This window comes from Mustela erminea, chromosome 12 (genome assembly GCF_009829155.1).
Source record: "Mustela erminea isolate mMusErm1 chromosome 12, mMusErm1.Pri, whole genome shotgun sequence".
NCBI classification, from domain to species: domain Eukaryota; kingdom Metazoa; phylum Chordata; class Mammalia; order Carnivora; family Mustelidae; genus Mustela; species Mustela erminea.
The window spans coordinates 32511157-32536858 of record NC_045625.1 but is presented as its reverse complement, the minus strand read 5'-3'; the positions used below and the strand labels follow the sequence as shown (position 1 = coordinate 32536858).

General features: G+C 51.7%; 1 protein-coding gene across 2 annotated transcripts in view; it reads right to left on the bottom strand.

Annotated features, from left to right (window-relative positions):
- Positions 1 to 25702, bottom strand: part of CORO2A (coronin 2A) — a 52443-nt gene that overhangs the window by 9996 nt on the left and 16745 nt on the right. For both annotated transcript variants that reach the window (XM_032309021.1, XM_032309022.1), the window contains exons 2-4: positions 14009 to 14209; positions 1568 to 1684; positions 318 to 467 (exon numbers count right to left, since the gene is read on the bottom strand). In XM_032309021.1, the coding sequence (XP_032164912.1) occupies positions 318 to 467; positions 1568 to 1684; positions 14009 to 14209 (468 nt within the window). The remainder of the gene's footprint in view (positions 1 to 317; positions 468 to 1567; positions 1685 to 14008; positions 14210 to 25702) is intronic.

Here is a 25702-nt window from a genome sequence, read left to right as displayed (position 1 = left end):
CATATGGACTGGGGTAGACACTGCATCTGCTGACAGGTGTCCTGCTCTAAAGATGAGAGGACACACAGAAACACAGAGAAGCCTGCACAAAGCTGGAGGCAGGCTGAAGTGACCCAGGTGCAGCCCAGGGAATGCCCGGAGCCATCGGAAGTTCTAAGAGGCACAGGAGGAAGCATTCTAGGGTCTTCGAGGGACTGCGGCCCAACTTGATTTTAGATTTCTGGTCTCCAGAACGCAGCGAGGGTCAATTTCTGTTGTCTGAAGTGCCCAGTGAGGTCATGTTAGGGGGGCCCCAGGAAACGAGAGCACGGACCCACCTTGAAGTCGTAGCCAGAGCTGAAGAGGATGTTGGCAGCCGTGGGATGCCACTCGACCAGGCCCACCCTGCGGGTGTGGCCCATTAGCTCCTTCTTGCAGGCTGTGAGGTTCTTTGTCAGCAGCTGCTTGGGGATGTCCCAGATCTTAATCTTTCAGGGGAGATACAGCGGGGGGAAGGGGAGCTGTTAGCCAGGGTCACCTGGTACCCAGGCCACCCTAAGCCACAGAACTGGCAGTGCCCGACAGAAGGGCTAGGGGAGTGCTCTCTGTATCCATCTCTCTAGAACCCTCAGAGGGACAGTGGCTTTGCCAAGGTCTTCCAGCCCAAGTCGGGGCTCACATTGCCAGAGTTGAGCCCGGGCCTCCAAATCTGCTTCCTGGTAATCTTTGCCATCCTAATGGCCTGCACTGTGGGCAGCTGGGCGGGCCACAGGCCTGACTCCCAGGCTAGATGTCAGATCAAACCCACCTCCCAGCCTAGACCATCTCTCCAAGGACAGTCGTCTACCCCTTCCTAGTCCCAAAGGCTCAGGCTACAGCCTCAAAGGCCAGAAGCAAGAGTTTGTGCTCTATCATCAGAGCACTAGGGAGCCAGTGCAGTCTCTGGCGCAGGACAGGGTAGGGCCAAAGTCTTTCCTTTGGAGTGTCCCCCTTAGATGGCCTGAAAGAGGAAAGATAAAGGGCCAGAAGGTCATGGCCTATACTCCACAGAAAGGGCCGGGGAAGAGGTACTGGGACTTCCTTTCAGAGTAGTATTGTTGAGGATGGAAGGGGCTTGCACAGCAGAAAGTCTGAAGTGGATACAAATGGAGCTGGGGGTGAGTGGGGGTGACACAGAGGGGATGGCAGAAACTTGATGTTCTCCGTTGTCTTTCAGAGCTCTCAGGCCGCTGGGTGACTGTATGGCCCCTTACCCTCAGGGATACACAGGGTTTTCAGGCAGACTTTGCTTTCAGTTCAACACATATTTATTTCCTGGTCACCAGGATTTAAAACCAGGACGGCAACCCCAAGAGTGCCAGAGGCTCCAGATAAGGTGCTGCAGGTATGCTGGGCATGTGGGCAAGTCCCAGAGCCCAGACTTTCTCCTGCACAATCTCCCTGAGCCCTCCCCCCACACTGACCTCGCCTCATGAAGGATCACGGGGTTAGGAGCATCCGAGCTAAGAACAGACACCCATCAGTCCATCTCCCCATGCCCCCAGCCCGCTCCTCTCGGGAAAGGGAACCGCCTCACGCAGACACTCACTGTGGTATCTTCAGAACAGGAGGCGATCTCAAAATCATTAAAAGGATTCCACTTGATGTCTAAGACGTTCCCTCCATGCCCGCAGACCCTTGGGTAGTGGGGGTCCAACTTTCCCGTCTGCAAAACAGTGCCCAGGAGTGTTGGGGAGAAGAGGGGCTAATCCCACATAAGCATGTGGACGGTCACTTGGCAGGCAGCAATCACGAAGTAGGCAGGAAAACGTAAGGGACAGACAGGGTGTCAATCTAGGCCCTACCACTGTTCTCTTGGTGATGCTGGGGGACTCACGTCACTTCTCCGGGCCTCAGTGTCTTCCTCAGTATAATGGAGGCAATAATAGGTATTTCCTGGGGTTCATGTGAAGATTTCAGGAGATGAGGTGTGGAAGGGGTCTAGCATAGTGCTTAGCACATAGTAGGTTTTCAGTCAAAGGCTATTTCCCTTCAGACACCTCTGGTGGGAATGCAAAAATGGTGCAGCTGGTTTGGAAAACAGTCGGGTGCTCCCTACTAGGTTAAACACAGTTACCACGTGACCTAGCCATTGCACCCCGAGGTAGAGCCCCAAGAAAAATAAAACACAGGCCTACCAAAAGCTCATCCACCAATGTTCATAGCGGCATTATTCATAATAGCCAAAAGGTGGAAACAACCCAAAAGTCCATCAATGACCGAATGAATATACAGAATGTGGTATATTCACACCATGGAATATTATTTGGCCGGAAAAAAAAAAAAAAGAAACGAAAAACCAACATGCTCTTTGACATGGACAAACCTTGAAAACACGCTAAGTGAAAAAAGACGCAAAAAGCCACACATTGCAGGATTCCACATAAATGACCAGCTGTGGTTTCACTGTTAAGAGTAACTCAATACATCTTTTGGTACCCGATACTCAGAACCCTGGATAATACCTATGAAAATTCCAGAACGGGTCAATCCATAGCGACTGAAAGCAGATTAGTGGTTGCGCGGGACCTGGGGCGAGAGGAAGTGACAGCTGATGGGTATGCTGTTTCTATTTTGCATAATGATTTTGTGATGTTTGCACAAGCACGTGACTATATTAAAAACCTACGGAATCATACGTTTTTTAAAATGGTGAATTTCGTGGTATGTGAACTGTATTTCAATTAAAAAGAAAAAGCAAGCACCTCCTTCCCCTCCCTCTTGGCCTGCTGAGAATTGCTGTGTGCGTGGACGGACGCCCCAAGTGGAGACTTCCAGCTCTGCACACAGACCAGGGTTTCCTCGGTCGTGGGACTTCCGTCGTGGGACCCGTGGAAGCCACACGGGTTCAGTCATAGAAACCCAGAGCTGGCAGTGACCAGCACTCTCTTTTCTCACATTGCACTGCATGGCTTGGCAGAACAGGCGCCAGGACCCTGGCCCCCTGCCTGGCAACGCAGGCTTCGTCCACATCCACAATCCCACCCCAGGTGCTGAAGCCCCCCTGCCCCACCCCCCGAAGGCTCTGCAACCCAGTTTTCCATCTACGAGGAAGAGACAGCTGAGAAGAAAACCGGCCAACATCCACGACATACATAGGGACAGGCCCTGCGCAAGGTGGTGGCGGCATAAAGTGTAGTACATGAACTGGCAGCCTCAATGGTTTCAGGGTCTTTACAAAAGATCTTTCAGGAATAGGACAGACTCAAGGAACACCCACCACCTCTCCTTCCCTCACCACTCCCAGCTCTGCAGAAACCACCCAGATGGTGCCCCGCTGAGACTGAGCAAAGATGCAGTGGTGTCTCCCATCTGGCTTCATAAGGCTTCCAAGCCACAGCTACCGCAAGAACGGACAGAGGCCTCCAGGTCCCTCTGGCACACTAGCAAACAGACACAGAGGCCCTGGCTCATAGAGACTTATGCACCCATCGTAGTAGCTCTGCAAACACAAGCAGTGGTCCTGGGCTCCCCTTCACAAATACTCTGCCCAATCCAGCTCCTGCCCTTCGGGAAAGGGTAGTAGACACCTTACCCTTGACCGGATCCCACACTGGAGGGGAAACTCTCCACCGGGCATTATCGGATAAACTGGAACATGAAAGGTTACTCATGGTTACCTCCAGATGGTGGAAAATGGGTAGTTTAATCATCTTCCGTGGTTTTTAAAAAAATTTTCCCAACTTTCTATAAAACTATTGCAAAAACATTTATTTTGCAATAAATGAAAGGTATTTAACACAAAACTCCAAACTTTCTGAAAAGATGGGTCCTTCCCGGATTAGCCAAAAATGTGTTCTAAACCTGCAGATCTTGAAGGGCTCTCAGAGACTTGTAATAAGGGCCAGCAGCTTTTGCTCAGGGGCCCAGCCCAGAGGGATTTGCATAGGGTCCCAGGAAATGTGGGGGGTGGGGCGGGGCTGCAGCCCAGGGCGGGGGCTGGCAGGTATGAATGTGCCCTGCCCTTGCCGTGTGGGAGGGCTCTCAGCCCTGCGTCTATGTCCTGCCCCCTTCCTCACACAGCCCTTCCTTCTCTTAGGCCATTTCCTGGGTCAAAGGGCATAAGCCACGCTGGGTCTTCTGCTCTGGCACACCCAGTTGTTCTCTGGCCCACAGCCCTACCCTAATTTTTGTCCCGAAGGATTCTGGTAAGGCATGTGGCTGCCTTCAGAGCAGCACGGAGGCTTGTCGGGGGTGCCGCAGACCCGGGAGATGCTTCTAGGCCAGGCATAGCCCAGCCAGGCCAGCACTCCTCCCAGGCCTCCCAGAGACCCAGCGCAGGCAACTTCTCTGCATTTTCAGAGGACGGGGGATGGCAGCCTGTTCTGCCCAGGCTGCTCTGCCTGCAGGCAGAGCTGAGGTCTGACATTACCAGACCTCATTAGCCCATCTCCCGGGCTGAGACGGAGCTGCTGAAAGCCCTGTCATGACAGGGACATTTATAACCAGGAGGCCACTTCCGCCTCTCAGTCCACGAGGCCAGCAGTCAGCCGGGGCAGGCCTCTGATTTACAGGGAACTCAGCTCTAAATCAGGGGGGCACCCCTGCTCCCCTTGCAGACTGCCTGAGCCCGGGCTTGGGGGCAGGAGCTGGCCGCTCAAGCCTGGAGACATGCCACTTCCAAGTCTCAGTGGGGCTGCCCTGAGGTAGGCGGAGTGGATGGGACAGTGGACAGAGGGCAGAGCCATACAGGTGGGGGCACTCTGAGGGGGGCAGAGCTCAGCTGCTGGGATGGGACAGCTGTGAGGCCATTGGGTGCAGCCATCCCCACAACAGTGTCACAGCTTCTGGGGGCCCTTCCAACTGCCCAGGGCGGACACGGGAGGCAGAGGTGGTAGGTAGAAGAGGTGAGGTGGGCAGGCTGACTCCAGCTTCCTGGGTTTGAGTCCCTGCTGTGGCACTAATCTGTGTGACCTTGGGCAAGTGACCTTAGCGCTCTATGCCTCAGTTTTCCCCATCTACGAAATGGCAATAGTAGGACGTCGCAGGGTGTGAGCGATTACTTGAGTTCCTCCAAGTAAAGCACTTAGGACAGCGCCTAGTACAGGGCAAGCTCTCTGGAAACTCGCCATTGTAAGTTTATTAGAGCGAATTACAACAACCCGGTGTTCTTGTCACTCAGGATGCTTCCGGGGGGCCAGGGATGTACTCAGTGTGACATCAAACTGTTCCGCAAGGGTCTGCCCTTTCTCCCTACACATCTGACGGGTGATTGTGCCCGGATGCCCTCGGTGAATAAAGCCATGCCGAGACTGTACTCCAGTGAACAAACCCGTAAGGAGCAGGTGTGTAAATGCCGTTCTTTAGGGACTGTAATTCAGGGAGTCATCCATGTGCCAGGCCTGTGCTGGGTGCTTCGCTTCACTCCTTTTATTTCATTTATCCCAACCACCCCGTGAAGAATCCCCATGTACAATGCAGCAGCTGGGGAACAGAGGGGTTCCCAGTCATGTGCGAAGGGCGGCGGAGCCCTGGGACCTGGGAGTACATCCTCTCGCGGCCTGCTCGCCCCGGCTGTCCTCCTGGCACAGTCAGCACTGGCATCGTGGGCCACTTTCACGAGGACCTGCCTGGAACTGGAAGAGGCTTTCAACAAAATAAAACAAGACAAAACAGAAAGCGACACACCATGCTGGCCCACAGTCCTGCATTTCTAGAAGGGGAATCTGAGTGTGGAGGGAGTAAGTACGCCCCACGGAAGGCTGAGATTCAACACGATGGCTGGGCCAGAGACAGAAGCTCATGAGAAGGCAGGATTGGTCTGCAGGCAATGGGGAGCTCTCAGAGGGTACTGAGCCGGGGAGTGACATGATCTGACGAGGGCTTAGCAACTCCGTCTGGCCCTCCAATGCTCCTCTCTTTCTCCAGGCACACAGTGTCCGTCTGGCCTCCTCCGACGAGGTCCACCCCTTGGGCCTATCCCCAGGGCTCTGCCTGCCCTTGTGTTCATGTCTCCCCACCCACCACACCTCACAGCAAAGTCCACCCCACACACCCCCAGGGGTGGCTTGGCTGCAAGCCAGGCCCCAGGCTCACCTGTCCCCAGACCTTCCTGCCGCTGCCGCTTCTGTTCCCCGAGCACAGTCCTTGTTGCCCAGGCTGCGGGAGCCTCCCTCCAAACAGGCCGGCCCTAGGTCACAGTGAAGGAAAGGCGGCCGCCTGCAGAGTCCCCTGGCCCTTCTGAGAATAACCTCCAGGACGCCATGGCAAGGCCAGACACCATGTGCGCTGACGCTCCCTTACACACTCCATGAAATACTCAGCTAATTTGTCCCTCCCTTCCTTCTCACGGCACTAGTTCAGCGACACCTTTCTGTGCCTGGCTCGGATGGAACCCCTGGTAACTGACGAGAAGCCCCTAGAAACCAGAGCCCAAACCGAGAAGCCACACACAGGCCAGTGAAATGAGAGCGAGGCCCACAGCCACACCCAGGGCTCAGCCACGTTCTGGTCCGCACCCTCAGGGCTCAGGAGCCTTTGGGATGTCATTTCTCTGAGCCTCAGCATCCTCATCTGCACGACGGGGCAGTATTTCCCGCAGAAGGGGCTAAGGAAGGCAGCAGCGTAGGCACTGTCCGTGCTAACCCTGCAGGCCCGTCCGCTGGGACGCACTGGGTCAAAGGCCCAGCAAGCGTGTCCTCTCCCTCTCCCCTCCGCGCCTACTCGCGCACACTGCATGGGTTCACCCAAGAAAAGAACAACCAAATGTGATGCATGCACCTCTCTGGACGCCGATTCAAAGGAACCAAGCACAAAGAGGCATTTACAAAGCAATCAAGGGTATCTCCACATGCACTGGGAATCGGGTGACACCAGAGCTCTTGTCAGGGCTGCCATCAATGGCACTGCGGTTCTGTCAGAAAATATGCCTAGTTTTTAGAACTGCACCCTGAAGTTTATGGGGGTATAATGACAAAACGTCCAGGATTTGCTTCAAAATACTTCAGGAAGGGGCGCCTGGGTGGCTTGGTCAGTTGAGCGGCTAACTCTTGATTTCAGTTCAGGTTATGATCTCAGGGTCATTGGATCAAGCCCCATGAGCCCCAGGAGCCCCACATTGTCGGGCTCTGTGTGGAGTCTGCCTGACCGATTCACTCTCTCCCCTCCCTCTGCCCCTCCCTGGGCTCTTGCATGCTCTAAATAAATAAGCAAATAAATAAATAAAATCTTTAAAAAATGCTTCAGAAAAAAAAAAAAAAAAGGATGGATGAAGCAAGAGCGGCAAAGCCTTGAAAATTCTAGAATCTGGGTATACAAGGGTTCCTAGGATTGCTTTTATCTACTTTTGTGTTTGAAATTCTTTTGTAAATATGAAAAGAACCAGATTAGAGCTTAGCTACTGCAAACGTAGTCTGCAAACCAGCAGCATCTGCATCCCCTGGGAGGAGGGAGGCCAGAACTGACGAATAAAAATACAGGATGCCGGGGTGCCTGGGTGGCAGCTTTATTCCTAACAGCCCCAAACTGGAAACAATCACAGTGGCCTTCGGCAGGTGACCGGTCAAACAAATGTCTGCACACCACTTAATACTCCGCAGCAATAGAAAAAGGAGGCGCTGGGGCACCTGGGTGGCTCAGTGGGTTAAAGCCTCTGCTTTCGGCTCAGGTCATGATCCCAGGGTCCTGGGATCGAGTCTCACATCAGGCTCTCTGCTCAGCAGGAAGCCTGCTTCCTCCTCTCTCTGCCTGCCTCTCTGCCTACTTGTGACCTCTGTCTGTCAAATAAATAAATAAAATCTTTAAAAAAAAAATAAATAAAGGTTAAAAAAAAAAAGAATAAGGAGGCGCTATTGGTCCATCCTAGATCACCCATCCCTGGGTGGATTTCCAGGGAATTATGCTGAGTGACAGAAGTCAAGCCCAAAGGGTTACACGTTGTATGGTTCCATTTACACGACATTCTTAAAATGGCACAAGGCTCAAAAAAGAGAACAGATGAGTGGTTGTCAGGGGTTAAGGAGAGGGCGGAGATGGAGGGCGGCAGAGCAGCAGGAGGGATCTTTGTGCTGGAGGCAGCATTCAGCTTCTAGACTGTATCTGCGTCCATATCCTGGTTTGGATACTGTACTCTAGTCTTGCAAGATGTTTCCATTGGGGGAACTGGCCAGAGGGTACACAGATGCTCTATGTGTTAGGTCTTATAATTGCATGTGAACCTACAACACTCTCAACACAAAAAAGTTTAAGTACAAAGAAAAAAATAAGCAAAAAAAAAAAAAAAGTTATTCGGTGTTTATTTGAAATTCAGGTCTGGGGCTGGCTGGAATGCAAAGTGCCTGGCCCCACTTCGGACCCGCTGAATCAGCATCTATGTTCTGACATGCAGGCGTGAGCTCTGATTCGTGGCTCCCAGCTCCTGGTGCGCTTGGATCCCTGCTGAGCAGGGAGCCCAGTGCAGGGCCTGATGCCGGGATCATGACCTGAGCTGAAGGCAGATGCTCAGCCAACTGGGACACCCAGGCACCCCTCATCCTATCTTTCTAAATTAGGTCCACTTTCCCTACCCAGGTCCACCCTCCATCTCAACAAAGCAACTTCTTTTCTTAAGTCAGTTGTTAGTACTATTTATAGTTCGTAGTTCATTGAGTTACAAATTGTGATAGCTCTGAAAGAGGCTGAGTAATAAAAATCTGAAAAATACACTAATTATTTAATTACCAATATAGACTGTTTGACGGGTAGAATCTTCTAAAAGCTCCCAAAGCATGGGAGAAACAAGTCAAATGGGTCATCTCCAGGGAACCTCTGAACTCTGATCTTCAAGTTCAAGTCTTTGCAGAAATCCCATTTTACACTTGTCCCTCCCCAGCTTGAAAAACCTCAGCTCTAGAATACTGTTTACACTTCTCAGCCTGGCATTCAAGACCCTTCTCATCTGGCCCAAATCAACTTCCTCAAGGTACTTCCCTTCCTCACCTTCGACACAGAGCATTCATCTGTTCCAGCCAGACCGTTCTCTGCATTACTGTCTTGGGCATCTGTACAGTCTCACCTCCACACCTTGGCTGGTGACATTCCCTTTGCCAGTGATGTTCTCTGTATTTATTTGGATGAGTAATCCCTGGGTAATTTGTTCAATCAATGAAAATTTATGAGCACTAACCGCATGCCTAAAATGTGAGATACACACACACACACACACACACACACACACACACGAAGTACCAGTTGTCTCCCCAACCCCCAACTATTGCAAGTAGGTTAGGAGGTACTAGCAGAAGAACACAAATGCGAAGTAATCACATTATGGTGTCCTAAGAAAGGAATACGCTGTGGAATACATCCTACAAAGGAGAATGTTGGGGAGATTTAGGAGGGGGAGAAAGAGAGGCTATTCATGAACATGGTACATATTTCCATTTACTTGGGTCATCTTTAACATCGGTCTTTTTTTTTTTTAACAACAGACAAAAAATGGTATTTATTAGAAGAATGGCAGGCAAAGGATTAATATCTCTGATCTAAAGTTAAGTACATACAAATGAATGAGATCAGTAAGTCTTGCCCCTAAGTAAATCAACAGAGACTAGTCACAAAGGAAATGACTAATTGGCAAATGTGTGGGAAAATGTTTGGTTTTCATCTTTTTAAAAAAATGTCATAAGTTAAAACAAGATATTCTCTTTCCTCTATCAAATTAGCAAAGATTTTAGGCTATCATAAAGGTAATGGCCAGAGCAGTGAAATGAGCAGCTGAATTCATCACAGGTAGAAGCATATATTAACCTTTAACACTGGTCTTTCAAGAATGCTCTGTAATTTTCTCCTTTTAAGCCTTGTTTATTCCTCCATATCCAATCTTCTTTTATTTCACTGCAAATGTTTACAAATTCTAAGTGTTCTAGATATACAAATATGCAATTCATTTTTGTATCCTGACTTTTTGCACCCAGCCACCTTCCAAACGCTCTATTTTTTTTTAAGATTTTATTTATTTATTTGACAGACAGAGATCACAAGTAGGCAGAGAAGCAGGCAGAGAGGGAGAGGAGGAAGCAGGCTCCCTGCTGAGCAGAGAGCCTGATGCGGGGCTTGATCCCAGGACCCTGAGACCATGACCTGAGCTGAAGGCAGAGGCTTTAACCAACTGAGCCACCCAGGCACCCCTTTTACTATTTTTCTAATAATTTGACCACAGATTTTGGGGGGAGTTTCTATGTATGCAATCAATCTATAAATAAGAGTGGTTTTATGTCTTCCTTTTTAATCCTTACATCTTTAACTTGTGTTTCAGCTCTATGGTGCCAGCTAGCATGACCCATTACACTCATTACTGATTTTAAAGGGATATTTCTTTTTCTTCTTTTTTTTTTTTTTTTTAAGGTTTTATTTATTTATTTGACAGAGAGAGACACAGCAAGAGAGGAAACACAAGCAGGGGGAGCCGGAGAGGGAGAAGGAGGCTGCCCGCTGAGTAGGAAGCCCATGCGGGGCTCGATCCCAGGACCCTAGGATCATGACCTGAGCCAAAGGCAGATGTTTAACGCCGGAGCCACCCAGGCATCCCTAAATGGCTATTTCTAACATTCCACCTTTATGAATGTTTGCACCACATTAACAAAGAGATCAAATATCACCATTATTACCAATAATAGGACAAACTGACATGTCACACAATGTAATCAACTGAGGATACAGTGTCATTTGTTTAACATTCTTGCCCCAAATGTATATTATATATCTCATCATGAGGACAAAAATGTCAAAAATCCAAATTTTAAAATGTTCTGCAAAATAGCTGTCCTTCAGCTCCTTAAAAATGTCAGTATCATGAAATAAAGTAAAGAGATTTGACAACTAAATATAATGAATGATTCTCAGCTGGATTCTGGGCCAGAAACAAAATTTCTATACATATGCATACAGAGAGAAAGATATACAAGAGATAAAAAGTAAAACTGGCAGAATGTTAGCAAGTGGTGAATCTAAACAAAAGGTTTTAAAACTTCTATTTCTTATGTTAGTGAAATTCTCTTTTCCTTGTTTGCTAAGAATCTGTATCAGGAATGATTACAGATTACTGTACAGGTTACTGAGCTTTACTAATGCTTTTTTCCTGTATTTATGGAGATGACCATTCGGCTTTCTCCTTTCCTTTGTTAATATAATGATTTACATTTATAGATTTATTAATATTAAACTGTCCTGAGTTTCTGGAATAAATCCAACGTGGTTAGAATATATCTTTTTTAAAATTCACCGCTAGATTCGGTTTGCTAGCCATTTTACATACATCTTGAGTAAGGCTGGCCTGTCATTTTCCTTTCTTGTTGTCTCCTTGGTTTTGGAATCAAGGTCACACTGGCTCACAGAACAAGGAGGGGAGCCATCCCTCTTTTCCTATTCTCTAGAAATGTTTACGAAAGATTGAAATGATCAGTTCCTTGGACGTTATACAGCAATGGCCTGTAAAATCACATGAACTCTACAGTATCATCTTTATGTATGCGATTTGTGAAATGTAGCATATAAAAAAGGCATAAAATATAAGTGTTCAGCTTAATGAATTGCTGGAAAATAAATTACCCATATATCTGCCACCCTCTCAGGCTAAGACGTGAACTATTATGAGCAACACAAAAGAGACCCCCCACCCCCCCACCATGGGACCCTTTCCAATCATAACTCCCCCCTCCCTCAGGTGGTGATAGTTATCCTGGTTTTCTGGACAGTCTCTTGCTTGCTCTTAAAGTTTTTCTACTTACTTATACATCCCTTAAGGTAGAGTTTAATTTAGCCTCTATCTATCTTTACATAAACAGAAGGAGACAGTTTATAATTTGTTTGGTATCTTTCCCTCAAAACTGTCATTAGGGTTCACCCATGTTGGGGCACCTGGGTGGTGCAGTTGGCGGAGCGTCCTGACTCTTGGCTTCAGCTCAGGTCTGATCTCAGCATCATGAGATCGAGCCCCGTGTCGGGCTCCATGTGGGGAGCCGTGCGTGCTCAGTGAGGAGTCTGCTTGAGATTCTCTCTCCCTCTGCTCCTCCTCCTGCTCTCTCTCTCTAAAATAGATAAATCTTGGGGCACCTGGGTGGCTGAGTGGGTTAAGCCTCTGCCTTCAGCTCAGGTCATGGTCTCAAGGTCCTGGGATCGAGCCCCGTATCCGGCTCTCTGCTAAGCAGGAAGCCTGCTTCCCCCTCTCTCTCTGCCTGCCTCTCTGCCTACATGTGATCTTTGTCTGTCAAATAAATAAATAAATAAATATTTTTTAAAAAATAAATAAAAACAAAACTAAAAAAATAGATAAATCTTTAAAAAAAATGGTGCCTGGGTGGCTCAGTCATTTAAGCCTCTGTCTTCAGCTTGGGTCATGATCTCAGGATCCTGGGATCGAGCCCCACATCGGGCTTTCTGCTCAGCGGGGAGTCTGCTTCCCCCCTCCCGCCCCCGCCTGTCTCTCTGTCTACTCGTAATCTCTCTCTCCCTGTCAAATAAATAAATAAAATCTTTAAAAGAAAAAAGATTCATCCATGTTGTGGCATGTATGTATGTTGTTTCTTTTTCATGATTATGTACGTTCCCTAGTATGGATACATCGCGACTTATTTATGTAATACTTCGGACATTTGAGTTTTTGCAGTTCGGTGACAATATGAACCACAATGCTACGCACAGTGTCGTCACTGTGTCCTGGTGCACAGAAACACCGCGTGGACATACCTCGCAGCAGAATCTCGGGGTCGCAGGGTGTGTGTATTTTCCTCTCTACTAGAAACTGCCACATGTGTTTCCAAAACACAGGTGACAGTTCACCCTGTCCCCAGAAGCATCTGAGAGTTTACGAGCTCTGCATCTTCACCACCACTCACGATTCCTAGCTCCTCACATGTTCCCCGATCTGGTGGTCGTGGTGGTATCTCATTGTGGGCTGCTGGTGAGATACTCCTCAAGGGGGATTTAAGATTTATCTTTTGTAACTGATTTTTTTTTTAAAGATTTTATTTATTTATTTGAGAGAGAGACAGTGAGAGAGAGCATGAGAGGGGAGAAGGTCAGAGGGAGCAGACTCCCCATGGAGCAGAGAGCCCGATGCGGGACTCGATCCCAGGACTCTGGGATCATGACCTGAGCCAAAGGCAGTCGCTTAACCAACTGAGCCACCCAGGCGCCCCTTGTAACTGATTTCTAATTCAGTTCCATTTGGACCAGAAAACCCAGTGTATGAGATTCTATTTTGTATTTATGATTTTAACTTCTGAAGTCCTTCATCGGGGGGCACGGGACAGGGTATCTAAGCCTGTTGTTCCTTGTTTCAGCTGACTCTAATTCATGGTGGCTCACATGCCTGACCTCACTCTGTAGGAGTTCTGTCCACATAGGGGATGCTTTCCTCTGGGGACACTTGCTGTCTGGCTCTGCTGGGAACCAGAGGCACTAGTAGCCAGCATCCCGCTAGTCTCTTTGGACGTTCTGCCTTGAGCCGACTCAGGCTCGGTTGGATCCTGAAAAGGTCTGCTGTTAGGTTAAGTTATATGAAACTACCCCTTTGGGGTTAAAAAAAAAAACTGTGAAACATCAGCAATTGCATATAGTGTAACCTATACTGGTAACCTTTGCCTACAGGACAAGCTACTGCTTTCTGTTCGCTTCCCGCTTCCCTCTCTCAGACTGTTGACTCAAGATTTGCTTCTTTTTGTTGGGGAGGGGAGGTGGCTTTGGCCATTTCCCCAACATCTTGTAAGCCCGGCAATGCATTACAAATTATATCTGATTCGGGAATGAGCTATTTTGCTGTGGGGTGGAAGACAGGTCTTGGGAGTAGCTAGGCAACTGCTAAAAGCAGAAATCCCAGGATACGTATCTTTTTTTCCCAATGAGGAAACCAAGGCTCAAAGAAGTGAAAGAACTCAAGGTCACATGGCTGGTAAGAGGCAAGGTTAGGATCTGAAGCCACACGTGAGACCAGAAACCCAGGCTCTTTCTACTTCCGCTGTCTACACCATCTCCAGAGGGCTGTGTGGGCCCGAAGCTTAGCCGGTGGCCTTACCTGGTTCAAGGGAATGACGAAGAAGGCCCCCCCACAGGAGCACTCAGTCACGACTGCAATGAAACAGGGGTTCACGGCGCAGAAGTGATTGTCTTGGACGCTGTGGGTGATGGGCACCGAGTCGTAGCAGTTCTCCTTGCTGGCTGGTTTGCCAAAGACGTGGCGAAACTTGGAGCTCCGGTACTGGGAATGCCATGACATCTGTGGGAAACGAACGGGACAAGGCGGGGCGTGAGGCTCGTGGCGCTGACAGCAGGACACCTGGGGAGCCCCTCTGGAGAGGGCAGGACCAGGGCAGCAGTCGGCTCTATGTGGACAGGGCGCTATCAAGGGCAAGCAAATGAACAGGATGTCATTGTGGTGACTTCTGTGGCTCTAATGAGATGGTGTATGATTATCTCTGACCTGTTTGCTTGTCATCTCTTCACCTGCCGATCCAAAGGGCAGAAACCCCAGAGAGAAAACTCCCATTTCCTATCGGCCCACCCCACTCCAGCCCAGCGATGTGGGTCACATTGTGTCCTCTGGACCCAGCCTGCCTGGGCTCCAATTCCAGCTTTGCCTCTTACCAGCTGGGTGAGCAAGTGACTTAACTTCTTCGGCCTCAGTTTTCCCATCTGTAAAATGGGGATCACAAAATCATCTCTCTCACAGACTTGTCGTGAGGACCAAATCATAGGTTCCTTGATCTACAGTCATAATTACTACTACGATTATCATCCAGGCATCTTGAGCTTCCCTAGCCTCCTCATTCGGCCCTGCATTTGTTCACTCTAGTTACTGAGCGCCACTGTGTGACGAGGCCCTGTACCTGGCACTGGGGATTTGGAGAGAGTAAGCCTGAGCCCGCCTTAGGGAGTGAAGAATCCTGTGGGAAGATGGGCCACTGGGATCCAGGGTACTACAGATAATAATAAAGGTTAGTACATGACAGTCTGGGAGGGCTTCCCAGAGGAAGTGACAAGTGAGTTGTGATTCGAAGGATGAGTAGGAGTTGGCCACGTTGGCGGTGAAAAAGGTAAGGTTGGGGGAAAATGTCCCAGGCACATGGAACAGCCTGAGCAAAGGCCCTGAGATAGAAGCAAACATGGAATGTTTGAGGAATGACAGGTGGTTTTATAATATTAGCAAGGAAATATGAGAAAGAAAAAAATATATATATATATGCATACACACAAATAAACATGGATATGGGACGATGGGAGTGAAGAGAGCACAAGCCAGAGGGGTGAGCAAGGCTAGGTCATGGATGGCAGAAAAGGGTCTCAGCTTCATGAGTGGCCAAACACATGTGGCCTTCCAGCCCTGCTGCGCCTGGGTCAAACCCCTGACCCCAGGCTCTGGCCCCACTGGGTCTGCCCATCCACGCTCCTCATCTAGGCCAGAGAGAGCCTTCTGGACCCCAAGCCTAGCTGTATTCCTCACCCTCCTCCCCTACCTGAGGTCACCCTTGGTCACTCTGGACTGACTACCGCCCTACAAAGGCCAAAGCCAGCCTGGCACTCAAGGCCTTCCAGTGAGGTTCCCCTCCGATATTTCAAGATGCACCTTTTCTTGCTCATCTTTTAAAATGTACTTTCTAGATAAAGAACCTTCCAGCTTCCTTTGTACCTGCTCTTGCATTTCCAGTCCCTTGTCTTCCCCCTCTGCTTGGCCTGCCCTTCCCAGTAATCCCTGCACCCATCTCCACAAGTCCGAACCCCCCCTTCTCCAGCACCCAGGGCCCTCCTCCAGAGTCTTCCTTGCTACCTCAGGTAGCAGAGCCCCGGTCCTCTCCTCTCTTCTACCCCCACCAGCTGTGTCTCCTGCCTGCCCTCAGGCCCCTGACACTGCCTGCCCTGATTCCTGCGTCTGGTGTCAGGGGTCACCTACTCTGCCACTGGCAGGTTCTTCAGAGAAAGGCCTGGAGCTCTGCTGCAGGAGTGCCCAGCACAGAGCTCTGCTCACCCCCAGTTTCTAGGAAATTCCCAAGGGCAGGCATGGTTGGCTGGGCACCCCTAGGGTTAGCACAAAGAAGGCATCTGCTCTGTGGTTAAGTTCAAAGGCACAAGATTAAACTGTTGACATCAAGAGGTCACAGTGGGGGTGCCTGGGTGGCTCAATGGGTTAAACCTCTGCCTTCAGCTCAGGTCATGATCTCAGGGTCCTGGGATTGAACCCCATGTCGGGCTCTCTGCTCAGTGGGGAGACTGTTTCCCCCTTTCTCTCTGCCTGTCTCTCTGCCTACTTGAGATCTCTTTCTCTGTTAAAAAGTAAATAAATAAATAAAATCTTAAAAAAAAAAAAAAGAGGTCACAGTGACTGGGGGTCTGACATGTGAGCCAAACCCTCCACAGGAAGCCCACCAGCCTCCTGGGACAGATCTGTCCTGCGTAGCTCAGACATTTCAACTCTTTTCAGGAGATACATTCGCTAGAGCCCCAAGAAGCCGCCCAGAATGCAGGGAGAGACTAATTGACGTCCATCTGGTCCCAGAAAGGATGTAAGAAGCCTTACAGAAGTGGAGAGCACGCAAGATAGAAGCACAGGGAAAAGCCACGGCGAGGCAATGGGGACAGAGGGAAAATGCAGGAACAAAGAGATCACCCGAGATTCGGGGGAGCTGAGCTACTGAATGTGTGCTGTCAGGTCCTCCACACAGTGGAGGTGCTCCTCCGACGTGGGTCTGAGCCTCCTAGTGGCCAATTCGATAAGGGAAACCGAGTTGGAAAGGGATTTAATCAGTGTGTGGAAGATATAAGACACATGCTAGGCGTAGCCCGTCTTTTCTCTGCCCTGCGTCCTGAGGGAAATGGGTCCTGGGCACCTTCTTACAAAAGAACAGCAGCTGAGGAGCTGCCTTGGGCCGGGGCTCGGGGTAGGAAAGCAGCGGGCAAGTCAGCAGGCTCAGCTCCAGGTCCCCCAACTCTGCCTCACCTTCAGCAGCCGCAAATGTTGAACATACGGTGTGACAGAGACATAAACCGGCAGAGTGAACCACTGAGCAAGTGGGGCTGTTTGTCCCCGAGGGCAGTCTATCGGTCCCAACACCCTGCCCCGAGCAGCCCCAACCAGTGGTAGCCTGGTGATGGCCACCTATGCTCAGTGTGGCTGGAGCACAGGAACCCAGGGGGAGAGGTGGCCAGGGAGGCAGGACCCACATCATCTCAGGAGCCATGGAAAAGGACTTAAACTCTCAGGGCAAGGCAGAGCTGCTGCAGGGATTCCAACAGGTGCCGAGGAGCTGAGCTCACTTTTGGGTGATTCCCTTGATTGCCAAGAGCAAGACAGCACGGAACAGGTGAGAGGTGAGGATCACCGGGGCTGAAGCAGGGCAGAGGGGACCGAGAAGGGGGACAGGTCAGTGGAAAAGCAAGGCGGGGGGGATAAACTGGCGTTTGTGTCAAGTGCTGTGGGCAGTGGGGTAAGAGGGCCGGTGGTGGCTGCAGAAATCACCTTGACCTGAGCGGCATCACCCGTCTGGGGCCCTCCTGCCACCCCTGGTGCTCTCCCTTCACAGCCCGGCGCTCGGCCCCACACTTGAGGGATGGCTCCCTGCCCAGGGTCAGGGTCAGGGTCAGGAGGCCTCAAGAGGCCCGGGCAAGGACTCTCCTTCAGCTCAGCCACTCCACGGCAATGACAACTCACAGTTTTCAGGGTGCTTGCTACGTGCCAGGTGGCATTCCCCATGCTTCCCTGTATGGACTTAACAGGTAGCTGCTACCTTGCTCCCCAGTACAGAGGCAGAGAAGTTGAGGCAGAGAAGCAAAGGAGAACCCACCACGCGAGGTCACACAGCGAGCAAGCTGGAGCTGAGGGCTGAAGCGAGCCCCCCAGCCCCCGAGCCTCCAGCTCCAGGTTCCCGCAGATAATGACGGTGATGAGGAGTCTCGTTCCTACCCATCCCATGCTTGATCTCGCCTCAGCCCGGAAGCAGAGGCATCACAACCGTTCTCACCACCACTTTACAGAAAAGTAAGGCTCAGGAAACTATGCGGACACCTTCTGGAAAGAGGGCTCTTTGCTTCCACTGTTGAAGCCAGTAACTGTGGAACAGTGACAGAAAGCTAAAACTGTGTTCACGACCTTCTGTCCCCTTGCCCCCAACTCCACTCCCCACTCTACACCACCCTACCCCACCCCGGGCGCCTTATCTCCCCTGGCAAAGTTCTTCCAGACCTGTTGCCTCAGACGGAAACATGCAGAAGTGGGGCATGGGGCCAAGCCTGGCCGTGTCTCCCTCTGCCCGCAGTATGGGAGTGTGCACCCATATACGTGGGTGAAGTCTGTGCAAATGTGTGCTGTGTGCAAATGCGTGCATGAGTGCAGCATTCACCATAGGCACGGGTGTGCAAGCACATGAGCATCTCTTTGGGTGTTCGGTGCATCTGGGCGTGCATGGGTGTTATCTGTGCATAAATGAATTTAGGGACTCAGCATTTCAGAGAATGGATTTTATTTCCCCCACAAGCAGGCACTTGCCTGGAAATGTGGACTGCAGTGGGCCCTTGGGACCTGGAGGGCCCTCGCCCATGGGCTGGGCCAGAACGGCCTATCTGGGCCAGGTTTAGCCCATGCCACCAGTCCCGTCCTGCCTGGTGCCATCCAGTGGGCCCACATCAAAGCCACAGCATGCCTTCCTTAGGTGTGGCAGGCTGGCTCACTGGGGCACAAAGTGTATGGGGGGGGTGGCTTGTGTGGCTGCTATCCCCATGCGTGTTTAGCAGGCCTGATGCCACGGGATTAGGCTTTGTGGGCTGCAAATTCCCTGCCCCCCCCCCACCAAAAGATTAGTCATCTCTGGGTTTTAACATCCCATTGAGTTTATTTCTTAATGCCTGAGAGAATGGCTTGCTGCCTGTCCCATCCCTTCCAGCTCCCCTGCCAGGTAGGTGCAGGGTCTTGTCCCACTTGAGGGCAAAACTGAGGTGCCGGGGAAGTGCCTTGACCAAGATCACACTAACAGGAGCAATGGGAGGTGGGAAGCAGAAGCCAAGGCTTGCCTCAGAGGCCCCTCTTCCTGCTACACCTTCCTCTCTGACGAGTGTGACACACACACACACACACACATACACACACACACACCCCTTTCCCACTGGGCCCCCCAAGGCCTGTCTTCCCAGCCCAACCAGGTCTCACTGCAGGACAAGGGTTAGCTGCGGGGTGAGCTGGGTGTGGCACAAACTAGCATTATGGATTATTCTTTAATTGCCTGTTCCTGGCCTCAGGGAGAGCGTGACTTGACCTAATTTAGCATTAGACTCAGGCGAGGGTAGGGGTCTGGTGCTGCTGGTTACTATGATCCCTTTGTAAGCTTGTGGTTCCTCATGGAAGATTTGCAGTGTTATTTGTTCTCTTAAGACCTGCCCTGTGTTTGTGCCTTGGGAGGTCAAAAATCACCATGCTTAGGTCAATGCAGTTAACAGAGGGGAACTAGAACCATGGTTTCCTAGGCTTAAAAAAATGCAAAAAGGGGTGCCTGGTTGGCTCAGTGGGTTAAAGCCTCTGCCTACGGCTCAGGTCCTGATCTCAGGGTCCTGGGATCAAGCCCTGCATCGGGCTCTCTGCTCAGTGGGGAGCCTACTTCCTCCTCTCTCTCTGACTGTCTCTCTGCCTACTTGTGATCTCTGTCAAATAAATAAAAATCAAAATCTTTAAAAAAAAAAAAAAGAGAAAGAAAAAGAAAAAAGACTACTCTGAAGTCTCTGAAGGTGATCTACAAAGACCAAGAGTTAACAAACACCTAATTATGGGTGGGTCCCTCACCTTGACTCCAATTCCTGACCAAACTATTATCCATCATAGAGCTTATCCTGACCTTGACTCCAAACTTGACAGGAAATCTTCTTTCTCTTTCATCCTGAATCCTTATCAGGGCCTCTGATTCACGCCTGAAGGAGGCAGGACACCTGGATCAGGAAGCAAGGCCCAAGTGAGGTTCAGGCACCCTGCTGTCGACACGTGTCTCTGCTTAACCAGTCATTCCCAAGGAGGCTTCCTTTCTCACCAGGCAGAAAGAAGAAACCACAGGTCTTAGTGACCTCCTGCTAGTGAGAATTTTATCCACAGTTTCTGCTCACGAGTTTCTGCTCATCTGAGGCCAGGCCCTGGTTTATTTGTCACTTCTTGGCATAATCTCTATTTTTGCCTTCCACGGGCCAGCAACAGGATCTGCAGTGACACAGCGGGAGCCAGGGACCTGGGGCCTCAGGGTCTCACCCCACTGGCTGTTTTCTTCCTTCCTTCAGAGCGAGAAGAGACCTCGTCGCTCTCCACAGAAGCAGGGGGATCACGTGTCCTGGCTTGCCCGGGATGTGGGGAGAAGAGTTGGGGGACGTACTCCTGATGCTAAAATGGAAAATGCCTGGGAAAGTCCTGGGCAAACAGGGGCAAGTTGGGCACCTCACCAACCTCAGGGGTTTCCAGAAAACTCTTATCTGATTCACAAACAACGATTCTGAGTCACTTGTAACCTTGACTCTGGCAACCTGCTCATTGAGGCCGAACATCCTGAACCAGAGCACGGCACTTTCAAAGCAGAACACAAGATCTGTCAAGGAAGGTGAAGCTGGCTTAATTCAATCAGCAAGCTTCATCTGCTGTTGGTGCACTGCTTCTTCTGGGCCAGGCCTCGTGCTGACACCGGGGTGCAGGGACGGGGGATGGGCAGTGCTGTCCCTGCTCTGCGCCTGTGGACGCCACCCAGGGACATGGCCGAGGGCAGGAAGTTGGGAGATGGCGTGATCTTAGCCTGCTAAAGCACGGGGCCACGGGCTGCGACTCTGAAGGCACATGAGCATAAGGGACATCAGATCACTGGGTGTGGGACCCCTACCCCGGCTCTGTCTGACACGGGGCCCCTGTGGCTTCTAGATTAAAGTCACAATGAAGTACAAGGAAATAAAATGCAAAATGCAGCTCCTCCATCACCTTTGCAACGTTCCACGTGCCCTACATGTGGCTACTGGGTACCCAGTTAACAGTGTAACTACAGAGTAGGTCCCCCACACCTATGTGACTTTGGGTGGGTGACTTCACATGTCTGTTCCTTCACCAGCAAAATTCGGCACAGTAACAACTAACAGCTACCGCATCGCTTACTTTGCACGAGGTAGGCTCTGTGTCCTAACTCAATCCTCAAAGCAATCCCCTGTTATTATCCCATTTTTACAGAGGAGAAAGCTGGGGGCCCAGAGAGGTTAAGCAGCTTGTCCAAAATCACACAGCTAGTAGGTGGCTGAGCTTGACATTTGAAGCCAAACTGTTGAGTCCTGGGTCCACACTCTTTCACGGGGCTCCCCGGACAATTAAATAAGATAATCCACACAGCATATGGAGTGATGTTGGGTGCATACTTAGTGGTCAACACATGTTTGCTGTTAAGACTGCTGTGGTCCCAAATTTACTGCACTCTAGGACGTGATGTCGTATGTGACAGGTATGTGTTGAGGGCCCAGCATTTTGGAGATCTGAGTAAAAATCCCAAACCAGAAAGTACTAAGCAGCCCCCTAGGCACAGAGTTCTGACCCCTGATGCCCACCACGGTGGTGGAGGGGGCAGACAAGCACTCAAGAAAAGCTAACTAGTAATCCCTCTTGGTCGAGAGGAACCTGAAGAGTGTATGTGTGCATCTCGCCGGCAGGGTCAAAGCCCTCGGAGGGGAAGCCGGCCGTCTCGCTCAGCCCTGTGTCAAGGAGGCTGGGGTTCCTGGTGGGTTCTGGGTGGGAGCGGTGCTGGGCAAGACAGGGGAAGCCTTGGGATTTCCTCCATCAGCACAGCCCAGCTGGCAAGTAAAAACAGCCCCGTCTCCAGGCTCTCTCTGCTGTGGGGCCCCTCCCCTGCGCCCATCTCCCTTCTTCCAGGTCTCCGGTCCTTCTGGTCCAGCACAGATGCCTCCCGGCAGGCCCACAGGAAATACAGCTTGAGTCACAGACAGAGCCAAGAAAATGCCTCTCTCCTCCTGATGAGATTAGGCCCAAGGGAGCGCTTCCTCCTGACATCTGACACTGCCCAGAGCCCTGGCAATGAAGAGGGGCAGGGCACCTCCAGGGACAGCGTGACCTCCTCTGCCCCACAGCCCCTCACTGTCCTCTACCCCTCCCTCAAGTCTTGCAAAGCCTGGCCAGCCTTTTCTCTGGGCCTCACTCCCTTTCTGCCCCTACCCCAGCCCAGGGCTCCTTTCCTGACCTCACTCAGACACCATCATTTCCCTTAAGACCTACCACCCCAGATCCCCTCTGTCCTCAGAATCAAGCCCCCTGCTGGATTTGGGGTGTGGGGCCCCACACTCCACCGGCCACATCTCATCTCCACAAACTCAACCTTTAGCCGAAATGGTTTATCTGCCTTTCCCTCAAAGCACCGTGTTTTCCCCAGGCACACCATCTTTGCTCATGTCCCCTTCTCTCTGCCTGGAAGCAAATCAGCCCACGTTAAGTACTTAACTGGGCTCCTAGGATGCTCCTTGTCTCCCTCCACCTTCCTGGGCCCAATAGAACCACCACCAGCTCACCAGCCAGAGCACTCTCTATTCTCTGAAGCAGCCTAGAGCATGAAGAGAGGAGAATCAGGTTCAAATTCTGGACCTCAACCTGTCTCTGGGTCTCAGCATCTGCATGGGTAAAAGGGTAGCCTATGATCTACCTCATGGGAGGCTTACCAGGGATTGAACAAGGTAACAGCTGTAAAATACCTTGCAAACCTCTGGTACCAAGAAAGAGCTCCGCTGTGGTTGTATTCTTCCCTCCCCTGGTCCTGCTGCCTACGCTCCTGCCTGCTCCCTCCGTCCAGCCTTCCAGCCATCCGGCCATCAGACTGCCAAGTCCGAATGGTTCTCCCCTCTGCTTTGCCCACACACAGGCCAGATCCCATAAGCAGGTACCGGGGCGGGGGTGGGGGGCACGGTGCAGGGGGACCCACCTGGCTCCTGGACTAGCTTCCACTCACACCATGAGCCTCTCCTGAACCCCTCTCTGGACACGAGGAACGGTGGGCAGGGCGGGGGGTGCGCTGAGCCTGTAATTTTCCTAGTTGGTATGCTGGTCAGGTGGGAGAGCCCTGATTCTGTCACCAGTCTGCTCCCTGACCTTGGGCAAATCTCCATCCCCTCTAAGGTTTCATTTTCTCAGGCAGGTAATACTCTTACCTTGCCCGACTGTTAGGACGGCCCACTAAAGCTCTGCAGCCCACAGGCACCAAAACCCGGACTGGGAGGGACGAGCTACCTATCAGCTGTCCTAGTCCTTGGAGGCCTGGGGCCCTTCTTGCCTTGCTCCTCTAGAGAGAAAGAACCCGGCTTCTTCCTGTTTATTCCCCTAAGTCAGGCCCAGACCAAAACTTCAGGCAGCTTTATTGCCCCACAATCTCCTTATCTGAGAGTTTCAAGAGACAAGGGTCACTGGGGACTTTCTAAAGCCAGCTTCAGGAGGGTGACAACCTGGAGGTTCCCCTGCTTCCTCACCATTCATCTCCCAGCAGAGCTTCTGAATCTGTCTTTGGACAGAGAGGGCCACTGAGGCCTGGACTGGGAGAGTGCCTGGCTCAGGGTTCCACAGTGAGCAGAAGCCCTCCAGCTCCCGTTCTGGGATGGGCACCTGCCAGCGGCAGGGGCCACCTCCAGCCCACAGCTCAGCTCCCACCTTGCCATGTTGCTGGGACCCTGGGGCCCAGGGGGACTCCAACCTGCATTCCTGGAGCCCTCCCAGAGCTTGGCTTGTGCTGGGCACTATGGGGGAGAGGCGACGATGACCCTGGCAGGGACTTCTGCCCTAGAGGGGGATCAGGTAGATGGGAGAGGCCAACATGGAATCAGGGAGCTCAGTTCAGGGCGAACGGGACTGACCAGGCTGCAGCGGGAAGGTGGGAATCCCAGGAGTGGGTGAGAGCCTCGGGGCAGGTCTGTTTGAGGCCAGCCCGAAAGGCTGAGTCGGGTGAGCTGAGCACAGAGTGATGGGGACGGGGGTGCGTGCTGTAGGTGGAGGAAGTGAAAGACACAGCCAGGGAACGAACCACAAGGGGTCAGGTCTGGTTGGGGTCTGGGCAAGGGAGCAGCGAGGGCCCCACCAACAAGGCACCGGCGAGGGCTCCGAATCTGGCTAAGGCCTTGGCACCTGAGACCACGGGAAGATGCCAGTTTGAAACCAGGGGTGTGGCGACGTGACGGCTGCCACGAAATGGGGATCCAGCTATTAGGTAGTTAGAATGTCTGGCCAGAGGAAGTATTTTCTTTCCTCAACTTTGGGCTTGTATCTAAGGAAGAAACGGGTGAGTGGGTCTTGTTTCATGGCTGGTTGTAGTCGGCTGGAGGGGGAAGCCGTGGGGCATGAAGAGGCGGAGGGGGGAAGAAGATTCTGAGGACTTTCTTGTCTGGGCTTGGGAGGAAAAGAGCGTGCCTGACTGGGGGAGAGCGCAGAGCCTTGGGCTTGCTGGCCAGGAGTCGAGGGCTGGCCTGTCTCCACAGGTGTCAGCAATTTGAGAGAGCCACAGAGCCAGGAGGCCTGGCTCATAAGTCACATCTAGCCAGCAGCTAGGATTTTACATCAAAAAATAGTCTCGGGGCGCCTGGGTGGCTCAGTGGGTTAAGCCTCTGCCTTCGGCTTGGGTCATGATCCCAGGGTCCTGGGATCGAGCCCCATGTTGGGCTCTCTGCTCAGCAGGGAGCCTGCTTCCTCCTCTCTCTCTGCCTGCCTCTCTGTCTGTGATCTCTCTCTCTCTGTGTCAAATAAATAAAATTAAAAAAAAAATTAAAAAAAAAAAATAGTCTCCTTTTCCCCCTCAACCCATTCCTGTGCTGAGTCCCCAGATACGCCTGAGGGCCAGCCTGCCTGTTTCCTGCTCCTGCCTGGGCAGCCCAGCCCAGCACATGGGCGGGGGGTGGGGCACTGGCCGTCCCTTCCTGCTTCTCTGCCCCGCTGCTTAGGAACGCGGACATAATGCTTGGCCTTCACCAATTCTTCAGGTAGCAGCTGCAACAGCGGCCAGGGGAGGACAGCCAGGCCACCGTCCCCCCACTTCCACCCTCCCCGAGCTCCTCCTGAATCATCTGTTCGGACTGGGCCCATGGACCAGGGAGGGCAGGCCGTCCACCAAAGCCCAGGCTGAGGAGGCCCCTCTGGCCCAAGACAGACTCTCCGCTAGGACTGGTGCCCATATCTCATGCACATTCTGTGTGAAGCTTTCCAACAGCAGGTCTCAACCCAAGGGTGCATCAGAATCACCTGGAAGGCTGATTCACTCCCCCAATCACTGGGCCCATCCTGGAGTTTCTGAGTTAGCAATTCAGAAGCAGCACCTGAAAACCAGCATTCCCAACAAGTTCCCAGGTGACCATGAAGCAGTTGACTGGGGACCACCCAGAGCCACCGCCCTACAAGTCAGCTCTGTGATTTGCAGAGTCCTTCCTGTTGGGTTCTCTCCTCACGTCCACTTCGGTGGTGGTGGGGGGGTTTACCCCCTTTGCGTGGACACAGCCAGCTGTGCTCCGCTCAGAGCACTTCTCTGAGGTTACACAACCACGAGGACAGCAGGAACCTGTCCTCCAAACGCTCCAGGAGCACACAACCGCTTCCTAATTGGGGGCCACTGGGGGCTGTGATTCTTGCCTTTCCATCTCGCAAATATTCTCGGTATACAAATGGGGGGGGTCAGGCCAGTCCTCAAGAACCAGCGGGTGCTCGGCAGCTAGCTTCACCCTCTGAACTGCAGGCATCAAGGTC